The 16877-nt window shown below is 35.8% G+C and overlaps 1 protein-coding gene across 2 annotated transcripts in view; it reads left to right on the forward strand.

The window, feature by feature from the left end:
• The window catches only part of LOC121864994, a 137272-nt gene that overhangs the window by 61210 nt on the left and 59185 nt on the right, over positions 1 to 16877 (forward strand). For both annotated transcript variants that reach the window (XM_042364258.1, XM_042364259.1), the window contains exons 20-26: positions 5687 to 5876; positions 7827 to 8029; positions 8137 to 8359; positions 8626 to 8804; positions 12400 to 12552; positions 13282 to 13426; positions 16498 to 16590. In XM_042364258.1, coding sequence (XP_042220192.1) covers positions 5687 to 5876; positions 7827 to 8029; positions 8137 to 8359; positions 8626 to 8804; positions 12400 to 12552; positions 13282 to 13426; positions 16498 to 16590 — 1186 coding nt within the window. The remainder of the gene's footprint in view (positions 1 to 5686; positions 5877 to 7826; positions 8030 to 8136; positions 8360 to 8625; positions 8805 to 12399; positions 12553 to 13281; positions 13427 to 16497; positions 16591 to 16877) is intronic.

Consider the following 16877-nt stretch of genomic DNA (forward strand, 5'->3'; position numbering starts at 1 on the left):
TTCCCACGTAGAAGAGTACATGCACTGTGTAAAGTGAGCATTCCGTGTTTGGCAGGGTACCGCGTAAACGTGGAAATACGTAAAGTGAAACCGTGTAAAGCGGGGTTTTACTGTACTGTACAGTTGTATCTGTTAAGGGTAGTTTTTTATATTTATTGAAATGTAATGAAAAGTGGAATTGGTGAGAGATTAGAACATACCACCATCTTTTGGTCAACTACAGATATACAGGCACTCCTAACCAACTGAGTACTATAAGAAAGAGCTCTATTAGAAGTTAAAGTAATATACAAGTGATATCACCATTAGCCGGAAAAATTTGTGCAGAGCACTTCCAGGAATGAGAGATTTTTGGGTAACGAGACGACTCTATCAAAGCCGGAAAAATATCCCCCATCCCGGAATTTTCTGGGTATCAGGAAAATTTTCTTAGAATTTTCCAGAAAATGTGCCCCTCGGAAAATTTCATTTCCGGCTATCGGAGAGTTCCGGGTTTGAGAGATTCCAGCTAACGGAGATATTACTGTACTGTAGTTCCATTAGAGACATGTTCATGGCAGCACTAATACAATGGTCCCTCGGTTAACGAACACAATTCGTTCCACAGAGTCGTTCGTTAACCGAAAATTTCGTTAACCAAATCCATTGTTTCAATGGGATATTGAGTAGTTGGTTCCAGCTCACAGAAAAGTACATACAAAGTAAAAAAAAAAATGCAGTAAAGTACACTTACTTTTAGGTGTGTATGTAGAAGGCTCCTGGTTGATGATGATGGGAATTAGAAGTAGGTGTGGAGGAGAAGGCATAAGAGAAGGAAGTGGGGATGAAGGAGAAATCACCTTTCAGGGGACCCATGCTTGATGCCATCATTTCACCAATAAAATTTTAAGTTCACTAGGTATAATTCAAGATTATTTTATTTAAATCAACACTGCACTGTGCTATATATTATCAATATGTTAACTAAATTTCAGAATGACCAATAATTTTAATGTAAAAATGCAAAAATATTCAACACACCAACAAAATCGATGTGCACTCCACTGTAAACAAAGCCACACTGACGCCTGATGGGTGAGTCAAGCGGCTGATGGGTGCACAAAAAACTAGTTCCCTGTACTGCATATATTATCAATATGTTAACTAAATTTTAAAATGACTTATAATTTTAATATAAAAAATGCACAAATATTAAAGAGCACAACTTTTTTGATATTTACTCCACTGGAAACAAATGTAAACATAGAACAGATTACTGAATTGGCAGACTAGCCCATCAGCTGATTAGCTGATGCTCACAACAAAACGTGTCTGTCGTAAGAATTTCGTTAATCGAAGTTGTGTTCGTTAACCGAATTGAAGATCCTTATGGGAGGTAATTCGTTAACCGAAATTTCATTAATCGAACCGTTCGTTAACTGAGGGACCACTGTATTAACCTATGAGTGATTTATGTGGACTTCATTGGCTATCAGTAATAGTGATTATTTATACAGGTGCTCCTCTACTTAAGAACGTTCAACTTACAAACTTTCAGAGATACAAACATCATCACTGAGGGGGGGTTACATGCCAGAACAGGTGTTTAATGTGGATGAAACTGGATTATTTTGAAGAAAATTCCAGATAGATCAAACATTACCTAAGAGGAGAAGAGTGAGCCAGGTTTTAAGGCTGTATTAAAAGGTATAGCTGTACTAAATATCCATAATCTTTTAATTTTTTACAATATGTTTGGTATCTACAAGAGTAAAGCTGGACTTACAAACAATTGAACTTACAAACGAGCCTCAGGAACGTAACTCGTTCGTAAGTAGAGGAGCACCTTAATAAATATATTAAAACATTTAATAAATAAAGAAAATAATTTTATAAGCTAATGGACATCATAAAAATACAATAAGCGAAGTACATACTGGTGCATTCAGTCAGAGCTTCCTTATGACTGATCACCATCTGCTGTCACTGCTAACACGATCATCCTCCTATATGGAACCCAACTGCCTAACCATCTTCTCTAATAAAATGCTCCTTTAATAAATTGTCTTGTTTGCTGTTAATGAATTGGTGGATTAGGCAGAAGCCCTTATCTGCATTCTTGACAATGGTTCTATGGTTGATGTAACCAAACCCCAGCCATATCCAGTATCAACTGCCTCCACATATTATATGACTTGAAGTTTTACATTCAATGCAGAGTAAATACATTGACAACACTGATTAACTGAGTAGATTTGAGTGGACATCACTCTTATGGTTTAAACATGCAGCTCAGAGAAAAGATGAGAGCATTGCATGTTGCATGGTCTATTGTGGAACTTTTAAACCATTTTATAGATTTAAATCTTTTTTATAGCAAAAATTTCCCCCATAACAATGAATGAAATAATGAAAGAAAATTCAAAGAAGCAGCATTCTCTGAGAGGTATGCTGTTACAGTTGAACTCTGGGTCTAAGGGCTTGTTATTAAATCACTTAGGTACAGGTGTTGAAATATGGACACAAAGTTGTCAATATTCCAAAGTATTTTCATCACTATGAGTAATTTTACTGTGTGACAGTATCATAACAATTAAGTTATTGCTTTTGAAAATTATAAATTTTGTGTTTTATGCTGTTGCTGCTTTTTTCTAGGGAGGGACGAACTAAGCAAATAAGAGAAGTCTGGCAGTACATCTGTGTAGGTCACTGCTTAAGAAGAGTAACCAAGCCTTTCCTTACTTTCTCATGGTAGTTTCAGTAATACACTCGCTCCAGTAGGAAGAGGGAGGAAAACTGGGTTAGTTTAGTTACCAATGTAAATACTGTACAGTATATATTGTTTTGTACTTGGACAGTTTTTAGTGTACATGTAATAAGGTATTTTTTTTTGGATGATTTTTAAAATAGTTTGTTTCAAAATACTGTATGGGTATTTATAATTTTTAATGTAACTTTACAAGATTTTTAGGTAAAACTCCTTTAATATTTGTAAGTTAGTGTGTGGTAGTGAGGAGGCTAAGTGGTGTGGGATATTATTATAAAATGACGGTTTTTGAGAGGAAGGAGTTTGGCATGGTGAATTTTGGTTAACATATTGAATATGAAAAGATTATAAATTAAAATACAAAGCTTTGATGAGGAATGGGTCAGTGGAGGAGTTTAAAGACTTTAAGATTTTAAGAGGAATATTAAGAAGGGTATGATGGGTTGTGAAATGATAGAGAGCAAAGGAGATGTGTAGTAGCAGCCTGGTGGCTCTTCTGTCATGGTTCACCCCTCAGAGGGGAACTTCCTGGTGGAATGAAGTGTAGTAAATAAGAAAAGATATGAAGAATACTTGTTTATACTTTTGTACATTATATACTTTCTTTAACACCACCTTCCCTGAGGTGTGGCCATATGTAGAATCTTTATTAAATTTTTGGTCATCCTAAATGATTTAAGGGACACTGAAAAAAACAAAGCACACACATTGGAAAGCAGTGGTGTGCATTTACCAAGATTTTATGAGTGGGTTAGTAGTTGGAAAGAATAAGAGAAAAACAGATAGGCACTTGTATGAGATATTAAAATGAAACAACAACAATACAGTGTTAGAAAGAACAATACAGAGGTTGAACAGTAAGGCAGAGCAAGTGGAGCTGCAGAGTGAGAGTGACTAGAATATTAATTGGTAAATAAAAGAATGGGCTCCTTCTCCACTTCTTGGAGCTTTATTAGAGGTTCGTGTTTAAAGAGGATAAACTTGACAAAAATGACATTATGGTGATTGGGATTTCTAGGTCTTTGCATATCTTTCTGCATTAGCAGGCAATAAGAAATAAGCAGTTAGAGATAGTCATGGCTTATCCAAGATTGATTTTTAAAGTACAGTTTTACCCCGCCTAACGCGGTTTCACTTAACGCGTTTTCGCATATACGCGGTGCCTTGCCAAAGCTGAACTTTCACTTAACGCGGATTTTTTCCACATATACGCGGTGAGTGTCCGAGACGCTATTTTTAGATTTGCCCCACCCGCCACCCTGCCTGACTGCCTGTTTTAGCTCATAAAATTCATACAAATTACCAGGCCAGAATATAATTTACATTGCTGGAATTCTTATAATTTGGTGATCATTTTGAATATAAACATCATATATTTTGCTTTAAACTTACAATTTTTAGATAAAAATTTTTCTCTAGGTAACTATGGTATCTTTTGTGCAAAATATATGACATTTATATTCAAAATATTCCTGGTCTTACAAGGAATCCAGCAATGTCAATTATATTATCCTAACTTTAGTTTGAGGTATTATTTATTAAAATTTAGTGGTTATCCCACACATCTCCTTGGGACGGTTGGTGGGGGGTGGGGGGGAGGGAGGGACCAACCGACCATCTGTTACCCTGTGAAGAATTATTATTTTTTTTTATTAACTGAAGATATTTGTTTTAGCTCATAAAATTCATACAAATTACCCGGTCAGAATATAATTTACATTGCTGGAATTCTTATAATTTGGTGATCATTTTGAATATAAACATCATATATTTTGCTTTAAACTTACAATTTTTAGATAAAAATTTTTCTCTAGGTAACTATGGTATCTTTTGTGCAAAATATATGACATTTATATTCAAAATATTCCTGGTCTTACAAGGAATCCAGCAATGTCAATTATATTATCCTAACTTTAATCTGAGGTATTATTTAATACTAAATGTTAAAAACTCTGGAAGGGAGGATTGGTGGGGGGTGGGGGGGAGGGTTGGGACTGACCGCGCGGTTGGAAGAGGGGGGGAGGCAAGGTGGGGTACTTTGATTGACAGATAGTGTCGTGAAGATTTTTTTTTTTATTAACTGAAGATATTTGTTTTAGCTCATAAAATTCATACAAATTACCCGGTCAGAATATAATTTACATTGCTGGAATTCTTATAATTTGGTGATCATTTTGAATATAAACATCATATATTTTGCTTTAAACTTACAATTTTTAGATAAAAATTTTTCTCTAGGTAACTATGTTATCTTTTGTGCAAAATATATGACATTTATATTCAAAATATTCCTGGTCTTACAAGGAATCCAGCAATGTCAATTATATTTTCCTAACTTTAGTTTGAGGTTATCCCACACATCTCCTTGGGACGGTTGGTGGGGGGTGGGGGGGGAGGGAGGGACCGACCGACCATCTGTTAGCCGGCTGTGTAGTGTGAGAGGGGGAGGGAGTTGAGTCCATTATTTGAATGGACATTAACTTGGCGACTGTATTTCTCTATTTCTCATAAGTATTAATTGTGTGCATGTACCATCATAAAATTAAGATGTTATTTTTACTACAACATAGGTATGTGCCTTCAAAAAGTGGAGTTTGGGGGTCGGGCCGGTTTCTATTGGAATTAATCCCATATGTTCTGTTGTTCACTTAACGCGGATTTCACTTAACGCGGGACCCTCTGGGTTCAATTGACCGCGTTAAGTGGGGTACAACTGTATGGTTATTTTTAATACTCATTATCCTATTTTCTATTTAAAGTATTATGCTCCATGCAAAATTATCTTCAATTATAAGTTCCATGAATCATTTACAAATGCCAACTCCCAGTGTTTGATAATTTATTGTAGCTAATTGAATTTTCTTCAGAGGACAACCATGGATTGAACGATATGGTTATTTAATGCAATACTGTACATACTGTATGTTTCTTCTACCACAGGTGAGAACCCAGACACATACTTTGTTGTCAATGGGAGACGTAAACTTTGGACAGCACTCACAGCTTCTAACTAATAGCCCCTTACCTCCTAGCCACATATGGGAATTACTTAATGCTGGAGGAGGACTTACAGTTCCTCTCTCAGAGCCACAGCCAGGGGGTGTTTATGTAATTAATCTTTGTGCTAAAGGTAAGTCATATAGAATTATTACATACAGTACTATGTTAAGATTTTATGGCCAATTGTGATTTTGCTCTGTTTTCAAAATACTATATACAGTAGATAGTGTTGCCCATGTACAGTCAACCAAAGATGTACCGACCCTACCTTGGGTCTCGTGCTCGCAGTTTTATTTGGCAATACTTGGTAGAGGAAGGCTGTATGTAAAGGTAATTGTGATTGGTGGACCTGTTTCGGCTGTATCACTGTCGGGATAAATTTTAGACAAACCAAAGGTAACATATTTATAATAAACCATTCATTGTTATTTAAGGTCATGAGAAGTTTCCAAATGTTTGTATATATTTGTTTAAATAATGAAGAAAATTTGTTGATAGAATGTTGTGGCAGCTGTGGTGTAGTTGAGTTGCCAATTCATTAATATAATTTTCTTCATCATTTAAGCAAATACTATACAAAAAATTGGAAACTTCTCATGACCTTAAATAACAATGAGTAGTTTATTATTATACAAATTCTGCCTTTGGTTTGTTTAATAATTATCTTGACAGTGATACAGCCAAAAACAGATCCACCAATTACAATTACCTTTACATACAGCCTTCCTTTACCAAGTATTGCCAGGTAAAATTGCGAGCACGAGACCCAGGTGGGGTCAGTACATCTTTGGCTGACTGTACATACAGTATGCTGTGTAACATTTTGCCAATATCACAATACCTTTACTTAAGTAACAAAGTCTGGTACTTTTTGAAATTCTGGAGGTACTCGGCATTGTGTGTCTTCAATAAAAGAGACAAGATTAAATGTGTAAATGCTTTACAAGATTGGATCCAAGACTGATTCCTTTGGCTCTCCATACTACAAAGAGGCAGATACAGGAACAAGTACTTTTAAGTATAGCAGTGGTCCCTCGGTTAGCGAGCACAATCCGTTCTAGAAGGTTGCTCGTTAACCGAAAAACTCGTTAACCGAAACCATTGTTTCAATGGGTTTTGGGTAATTGGTTCCAGCTCACCGAAAATAGCCTAAATTCAACAACAAAGGTAGTAAAGTACACTTACTTTGAGGTGTGTATGTAGAAGGCTCATTGATGATGATGATGGTGATGGGAATTAGAATGAGGGTGGAGGAGAAGGGAGAAGAGAAGGCATTGGGGTGGAAGAGAAGTCACCCCATGGCACCATTTCACCCATAAAATTTTAGTTCTCTTGGTGTAATTCAAGATTATTTTCTTTAAATCAACACTGCACTGCATTATATATTGTCAATATGTAAAATAAATTTCAAAATGACCAATAATTTGCTTGTAAACACAGAAAAAGAGCATTTAGTTGAAGAGAGTCTCAAGCAAGATGTTACCTCCATTGAAAAGACACAAAGACTGACACCTGTATGCTGTGTTGGCAGGCTGGATGGCGTGCCACAAACTAGTGACCTTACCTTCAACTATGTTCAATAACTGTTAAAATGACTAAAAAATTTAACATTAAACTTTTAAAATTATTGAATAGTATAAACTTCTTGATATTTACTAAAAGGGTAAGGAATTTAAGCCCTAGAACCGATTACTGTATTGGCGGACTAATACTACAGCTGGTGGACCGCCAAATGCAAGCTAAAACATGTTGTAGGTCGGCTCGTAAGAAACTCGTTAATTGAGGGATTGCTTATTAACCGAAGTTAAGAATCTTATGGAAGGTAACTCGTTAACCGAGGCGCTCGTTAACCGAGGGACCACTGTATATAATACTGTATATTCTGTGAAGGCAGTCACCAAATTTGGAGGTCTCATGACAGAGTTTCAGAATCACTTAAATGTTAATTATTGCCATTTACACGGTACAGTACAGTACTGTGATATAAAGATATTTTTTATACCTCTATTTTTTTGTGTGTGCCTTCACTTCCCACCTCAGATCTTAAACCATATTTTTATAAATGTTTCTTTATTTACAGATAAACTTGATCTGTTTCGCTGGAAAACCTTGGGAGATATCCGATTATCTTCAAATGATTATGGACTGACAGAGACTACATTTAATATTGAGTGGGAACCTCAAGGACAATTTGCTCGCCTTACATATCATACACCTCTCATTAAAAACAGGACTGTAATCCATTATCTTGGGGATTGTAGGCCATATTTGGAGAGAGCAAAGGTAGGTGAATTTACAGAAAATTTCATCAATATATCCAAGTACAGTACATTATAGCATACGTTAATAAAAGGTTAAGAGTTGAATTGCTGACTTATTATTTTTTTCAGGCAGAGGAAGAGGAACGACAAAGAAAGTTGGATTTTCTCAGGAAAAAAACAGGGGACAACATTGAAATCAACTCAATTGAATCTCATGAACCCCAACTTTCTTTACCAGAAATGATATCTGGTTCTCGAGATGCTGCAACTGAAGCAGTAGGCTCAATACTGGCCGGTTTAGGATCCAATATAATGGACACAGATACCCTGAACCAAACCTTTGCTGAATTAGGTATGACAGTTTTGTTGACATAAATTTATGGACAATATATAAATGGTATGTAATTTTTCTTTAAGATTGCCCACTAGAGCAATGTCATTTGCAAAAAGCAGCTGACTCACAACTCTTTCACGCAGAGTGTAGGTTTTGAGTCTAATTAATAAAAGGAAGATTGTATAGGTATTGTATTAGGTAGTTGCCACAAGCATGATAAACTAAAGGGGAACAAAACAGAATTAGAGCTAGTTTATGTAGTGACCAATGTCTTCCTCCTCTAGGTGGAGAGGTTGAGGGGCTATGTGAAGGACGTTTAGGTTTTCTTTCATCGCGACCTGAGGATGAGCATTTACGTGATGCTAATCTTCCTCCCATTGATGTTCCATTTGGGTCAGTGTCTACCACCAGTATTGTTAAAGATCTTTTCCCTGAAGGACTACCCAAGATAAGCTTTCAGAAGGTACAGTACTTTGAACTTAATTTTTCCATTATATTTTTCACTTATATTACAGTAAATAGTATTTTTCAGATTTTATTGTAAATTAGACCTAATTGTGAAAATGCAGTGGCTGTTAAATCATCACTGGTTGAATAGCCTGGTAGTCTATGCAGCCGGGATAGCTACATTGACAGCCAGGCTGCTCAGCCGTGAACCCATAAACATATTAATAACTGTACATCTCTAACTAGAACCTTGTGACCCTGAGTTAGTGGAACCTGCCTGCAGATGTGTTACAAAACAAATCATTATCAATTATTTTTTTATGGTTGCGTGTGTATGTTTGTGTAGGTAGGTGTGTTTCCTTGTAAATCTGTTTGGTGTGGTACCTGATAGTTCATGTATTTTTAGTTGATATAGCTTAAACCTCTCAAACTGGTTGGTCAGGGTTAGCTGGTGCCAACCCACCACCACCAGTGACCAGCATCTGTACCATACGCATGACAAGTCCAGAACGTAAACAGAAGTTTTCAGAACGAAATGTGTTTGTTTATATCTGTTGTGTAGCTTGTTTTATGGAAGGTATGTTTACATATTGTACACTTTTATTTACTGTAGGTTAAAATGGAAATTCCTGTAAATTGCATGAACAGTGTTAACAACTCTGAAACAGAATTCCTGCCAGTTACCAACTCCTATTTATAAATTTCACTAGATTCACACCTAAAAGTAGCATTAACTGTACACTGTAACATCTAAATTTAAAATAATCAGTATCTGAGCTTTCAATGGTTTAGCAAAACAATCACTAAAGGAGCGAGTTGGAAATCACTTTCTTCATTGGTTCCTGTTAGACAAAACAACTTGAGCATTCATGAGCACTTTTCACATTCAGTGAATAATTACAATTGGTTGATTTCAGCATTTCACATACTGTACTTCAGTGCATATGAGATTCTTTGACATTTCTAGATCTGACAACTTCACAACAGACAAAATCTGTGTTTTCCTCTTATTGGAGCTCATAACTGATTGGATCATATCACAATCTTTATTAAAACTATGTACAATTGTGCCCTCAGCATATTAATCAAATGATCTTGAAGGTCTTAGCTAACATTAGGTATACATATCTTAATGCTACACATACAGATTCAGTTGTAATTTGTAGATTACATTCTTGTACAAGTTATTTCTGTAACAAGGATCATACAAGAGAGAATGGACTTTTTATCGATTACTCAAGTAAGAAATATATACTGTACTGTATGTTTTATTGTTATAGCATAATATAAATTATAATAGATTGTAAATAATATGTACCGGTACTAACGTCCTCAATACAAAGGAGTTAGCGAAGATAGTCTGCTAACTGGAAGATAATTGTCGAATCCTTTTTTTTATGTTAGCTCAATGAAGGTTGCACATAATTGATTTATTAATGCATAAAAATAGAAAAAATCTTTGTATAAATGACTAACATCATGCTGAAATGGATTGACGTACAATAGTCTAGTGAGGTCATTGGAACTACAGGCTGTTTAATCCTGCAAAAATTCTTGACCAGAAGTAAGGTGCAAGATTATGTTGTGTGTTTTTCCCCTTGAGGTCAACTGTATACTGTATAACTTTGTTCTTCTGTAGCTAGTTTTGTCAGTATCCCCAGAGTTGCCAGGTTGGCAGTAATCATGTCAAATTTGGATAGTTTTGAGTAATTGCATAAAAATTCGGTTGACATGGGTTGGCTTTTTTTTCCAGTTTTCTACTCAAGTTGGCATTTTTTAGGGTTTGTTAATGAGTAAAGTGTGGTATTTAATAAAGGCATGGCTGGAGAGTCACCCACAGTGGTAGACAAAATGATTATATTCAAAACAATTTTGGCAACTACAGTACTGTCGCCCTTATATACACTGCACATGACATCACCTCATATCACTTCACCTCAGCCCCACCTCTTCAGAGATGTCTGTTATTTCATTTATTTTTCCAAAGTTCATTAGAATTTGTAGTCCTCAACACCTACAGTAGAGTCAGGTTATTTTTTGGAAAGTTGAAAAGTCTTTTTTGATCTAAAGTATCAAAAATGGTTCATAAACAAAGCAAATTTTAGAACTAGGAAATAATTTTTGTATCTAAATTGCCCTCTGTGTGAGAGAGTTACGATGTCATTGGAAAGGCAATTGCCTGGCTGGCCGACTCAGGTAAAACTGTCCTGGCGTTGAGATTACAGAGGAAATGTTTATGCACAGTGTTTGATCATTATAAGATTATAACCGTAAATGTTATTTGTGCCTCCTGCCATGGAAATGATTGACAGGAATAAACATGTTTAAAAATTTGCTGCAATGAGTTTACGTATACTAATAACAAACATGCCACTTGCAAATCCAAGTTTAGGTAGAAATGTGAGAAAAGATCCAGTGGTTGCTGTCGGGGCAGTATGGTGACAAACATTGTTTCATTACTTTAAGTTGTTTAAGGTATTTAATAAAATGTAATTTTTTATATACAGTGCAGGAATCCTCGCAATACGAACGTTCGAGATACGAAAATTCACTTATACGAATTTCCTAAATTAACACCTCTTTTTCATTTGATGAAAGCTTGTTCTCCTTAAGCACCCCTGGGAGTCAGCTGGGGTGGCCACATCCCCTTACCAAACTGAGGTGTGAGCTATGTTATGGTTATTTTTCAATTCATAATTTTGGGTGGATAAGCATAACTTTCTTCATATTTTATTTACTCATTTTTCATATTTTATTTCCTCAGTTACATGCACACACGATCCTACATATCTGTACAGAATGTGCCAAAAAATAATTAATTACCATATGCTCCAAAACATAAAGGGAATAAATATTTCTTTGTGTACGAGAACTGGACGGAGGATTGGAATGTCGGAGCCCTATTACTAAAGGTCGGCAGAGGCAGTGTCTCAGCTGGGCTGCATTGCTATGGCGAGCCTTAAGGCCACACAGCCAGCGTCTGTGCATATGAAGGTTGTTTTAATCTTTCATTTATCTTTTCCTTAATGGTTTTAGCAGTATATTTTTATCTAGATAGTATTTTATTAATGTTTTTAATGTGTTAGGTAGTAAATTAACGTAGATGTGTACATACTATGTACAGTATCATTAGTTAGGTAGGAATTTTTGTTATTCGTGAAGTGATTTCATGTTTTGGGAGTATGATATTGGGGATTCCTTGTCATTGGGGAACCGAACCCTATTTTTCCCTTATGTTCTCCTATTTGAGATATGAAAATTCACTTAACGAATGGGTTTTCAGGAACCTAACTCATTCGTATAGCAAGGAATACTTGTACCCATAATGCCATGATAGTGTATACGTAGTAGTATACTGTACTATATTCTGTTGTCAATCTGTGGAAGTTAAATATTGTCAGTTAACAACTGCCATTAACTGCGTTTGGTTTTATTTCTATACTTATTAATAGTATTTAAAGAAAAATTTAAATTTTTCCAAGCCAAAATGTTTAGTCTTTTATGTTACTCTTTTTCTTTTGACTTTATTTTCATTCACCCCACCCCCCTCTGCCCCCCTTCCCTCATAAAATCCTGGATCTGCCCCTGCTAATAATAAGTTTTTTCTTCAGATTCTGGAAGTGGAGCCTGGTGAATATGTTCCAAAGAAGAGGAGGCTAGATAACTTAGTTGAATTGCCTGACCCAAAAGCTGAGCCAAAAGAGGAAGACAGAATGATGAGGGGTTCCTATCGTGCTGTTCCTAGAACCATAGAAGACTGGAATGTAAGCACAATATACTATTACTAGCAACACTAGTTATTGTTTCTGTATCCATAAGTTTATACAAATGCTTAACCCTTTCACTACAGTCCTATTGTGATGTTGCACCCTTATCCAGTGCAGCACATTTTTTTTATTTGAAGAAAGGATCTTTACCATTTTAAAAAGGGTACAAAATAGGATCCTCTTTTCCAGATACACCAGCACAACACTCAATGTTCTCTCTTTCTCACATCTTGTGAAAGGCATCTAAGGTAACTGTAATAACACAAGCTAATGGTATCCCCCCTACCTACTTGGCATCATGAAGGTTATTAATTCTTTAAGGTAAAACGTAAATGATCTATTATATGGCAACATCATATAGGTGGTGGGAGAGTACTACAACACTAATGCATATTGTACTGACTATTAAAAAAAGAAGTACTTTATGTATATGGTGATGCCATAGTGAATAGAAAAATTGGGGCAAACTATATACTGTACAGTGAGCCCACAGTGAGTGGGTTAAATAGAATTGGAAGTTATTAATGTGTTCATAAACTTTTGGGCAGTCACATGGCTGTCTGGAAAAATTGGTAAGGAAGGTACCAACGATTTAGAAATGCTTATTAGGAATCACCTTTTGTGGAGATAATTTATTTTGGAGAATATATTCAAATTATTTATGATAATTTCTAACCAAAGGTTGAAGCTAATTTTTAAAATAATTTTATATATGCCAAATTTCAGGAAGAAGAAGGAGAAATTGAAGATGGAGAGGAAGGAGAACAGTTTCGACGCACTCGTTTACAAATCACCACTGTTGACCCTCGAACTATTGTTTATATAAGGCAACAGGAGAATCTGACTGAGAAGCAAATAGATCATATGCTTTGCAAGTATTTGTCATTTATATATACAGTACGGTAAAACCTTTCATCAGCAGACTGTTTAGCTGACCCCTCCCACCAATGGGTGGGTATTCACTCCATTCTTATTGTTTATAAATGGAAACCATCAGGGGAAAAATCTGCTAAGTTTGAGGTACATTGCATTTTCCTTTATAAGAAATTAATATGTCATACATCCAGTTCTCACTCAAGCTTTTGCTTGAATGCCACTGCTGTTTCAGTGTATTTTGTTATGCAATGCTCATGCTGATTGGCTCATGTGGTAAGGATTCTTTTTGACTGGTTAAGCAGGGGAGCCTCAGGTATGGGTGTCAAGACAGTAACATCCCATCCATAACTTCATACGACTAACCTATTCTAATGCATGTTTTTGTGAGGTGGAGACTAATACAGTTGAAATATTTTCACGTGGATATGTATACAAACAAAAGAAACTATGTGTCCTCCTGGGTCCGGTGTTTAGAAATGAACACAATGTCCAACAATTTCAGTTGAGTTGGTATTTATGATTGGGAGTTGCACCTGCAGTTATCATAGTTTTTATCAGGTACAACTCAATCAGAAAATATCAACCGAACCAAAACTGCTGTACAGTACATTGTGTTCATTTCCAAATAGTGGACCCAGGTGGGAAGATAGTTGTTTTTGTGTGTGTACAAGCGTCCATTACAGCAGTTGTAATATATCAGATTACAGTGGTCCCTCGGTTAACGAGCACAATCTGTTCTAGAAGGTTGCTCGTTAACCGAAACCATTGTTTCAATGGGTTTTTGGGTAATTGGTTCCAGCTCACCAAAACTTGCCTAAATTCAACAAATAATGTAGAAAAGTACACTTACTTTGAGGTGTGTATGTAGAAGGCTCCTGGATGATGATGATGATGATGGGAATTAGAATGGGGGTGGAGGAGAAGGGAGAAGAGAAGGCATTGGGGTGGAAGAGAAGTCACCCCATGGCGCCATTTCACCCATAAAATTTTAGTTCTCTTGGTGTAATTCAAGATTATTTTCTTTAAATCAACACTGCACTGCATTATATATTGTCAATATGTAAAATAAATTTCAAAATGACCAATAATTTGCTTGCAAACACAGAAAAAAGCGTCTAGTTGAAGAGAGTCTCAAGCAAGATGTTACCTCCACTGAAAAGACACAAAGACTGACGCCTGTATGGTGTGTTGACAGGCTGGATGGTGCGCATAAAACTAGTTTCATTGCCTTCAATTATGTTCAATAATTGTTAAAATGACTAAAAAATTTAATATTAAATTTTTAAAATTATTGAATAGTATAAACTTCATGATATTTGCTAAAATGGTAAGGAATTTAAGCCCTAGAACCGATTACTGTATTGGCGGGCTAATACTACAGCTGGTGGACCGCCAAATGCAAGCAAAAACATGTTGAGGTCCGCTCGTAAGAAACTCGTTAATCGAGGGATTGCTCGTCAACCGAAGTTAAGAATCTTATGGAAGGTAACTCGTTAACCGAAATCTCGTTAACCGAGGCGCTCGTTAACCGAGGGACCACTGTACATGTTATTCAGTTTTGATTAACCTATGTCACTAGGACATATTTGACTTCTCTTTAACAGAAACATCCCATTATTGTAAATTTGTTACTGTAATGAAAATATCATGCATGAAGTTATGATTGTGTAGTGCCGACCACCGCACCACTCCAAGCCATCAGAGAACCCACAGCCAACAGCCCCCTCCCCCGCCACACTCCACTCTTTTCTCAGAACAAACCACACTACCCACTGTCTACAACAGCTCCTCCTGCTACATTGCCTCCTAATCCTGTGTTCCCAGTGTTCAGAAGATTAAATGAACATATAGATACAGTTCACAAAGACTATGCATAAAATGGACTAAGCTTGTTAATTCCATTTTTATGGCTAGAGAGAGAAACACCTGTTTATTTTATTTTTTGAGACTACTCTTGTAAAGTCAAACTTGTGTGGCGCTAATAACACAGCATTGATATTCTTAGTCAGCCTAACTAAGGTAGGGTGACTGATGCCTCAGAAAAAATCTTTGTTAATTCCTCCTTGGTTTATACCTCTTTAGCCATAGTTAACAAGACACAAGCTAATTAAACCATTCAGACTCCATTGCCATACTTCCTGGCAATAATGGATTAGCTGAACCTCGGTAGATAATTTTGAAATTTGCCTAGAAAGGAGTTTCATCATTCTACTTATTTCTTTGATTTTGCTCATGGTTTTGAAATATGAATTGGTAGAATACCTGGTAAGGTTTCTAGGTTTACCAAATATCTGTAATATTGTGAGTGAATCAGACTTTTACCAGATTCAAAATAAGTATTGTTCTATTCTTAGGGTTTTACAGACTTTGGCAACTCCCATTTCCTTTCTGGTGGTTAATACGGGAGACTTTCAGAGTACGTACTATTTTTACTGCCACAACGGACCTTCTGCTAGGTAGTATTGTTCGATTGTTTCCTCTGCACCAGGATGACTTGTTGTACCTGAATGTTTTTGCTGTCTGTGGATGCTGTTGTATCTTCATATTCTGAATAAAACTTACTCTTTTTCAGAATAACTTAATTGGTTTCATGTTTTTCTCTTAGATTTGAACATTGATTGGTCATTCAGTGATTCATACATGTACATACATTTGATTAAGGTTCTTTTCCTCAAACCTACATCTCCATAATGAATACATGGAAATTGGTTTCTTTAGAGATGGTCATTCTCATCCAGTTATTGGTAGAATAAAACATTACAGTAGTAATATTTGAATGGCTTAACTTGATAAGAACATACTTAGAATTGCTATTTAGTTTATTAATACTGTCTTTATTCTTTTTGTTTCAATAAAGATGTGGAGAGACAAAAAGTTTAATTTTGGGGAAGTGTAGAAAAGACCTACCATTTTTAAATACAGTACAGGTATGCATTTTCATAGTGTATAGAATAATTCAATTTACAACACCTTCATAAATATATCAGAAATAGATAAATATATAACAAATTATTAGTATGATAATAAACATTTTTTCCAGAAATTATTCTTAGTTTTTCTTTCTAGGTAACCCAGATGTAAGTCGCATATCCTTTCTACCTCTCCTTGAGCCTCAACCTGGAGATGTGTATGTTGTAGCAATACCTTACAGAAAAGGAGGTATGTAAAGTTTTATATGTTTAGATACAGGTATAACAATGAATCAAGTACTGTCCTCACATCTGAGCATTGGTGACCACAGTTCTCCACTCTAAATGTGGGGACCCAGTTTTTTTTATTTAATTCATTCATCCCTGGTCCTCCTACCCTCAACTTTGCCCATTAATATTTTTTTTATTATTGCCTCTTCCCAAATTATATAATAAAAGTGCCTCATTTTTTTCTGTACATTTCAATATTTCTCTTGAAGTTTTTGCTAACCTTAGTACTTCTTCATTTGTTTTCCT

Source organism: Homarus americanus, unplaced genomic scaffold (assembly GCF_018991925.1).
Source record: "Homarus americanus isolate GMGI-L3 unplaced genomic scaffold, GMGI_Hamer_2.0 scaffold2539, whole genome shotgun sequence".
Taxonomy (NCBI): domain Eukaryota; kingdom Metazoa; phylum Arthropoda; class Malacostraca; order Decapoda; family Nephropidae; genus Homarus; species Homarus americanus.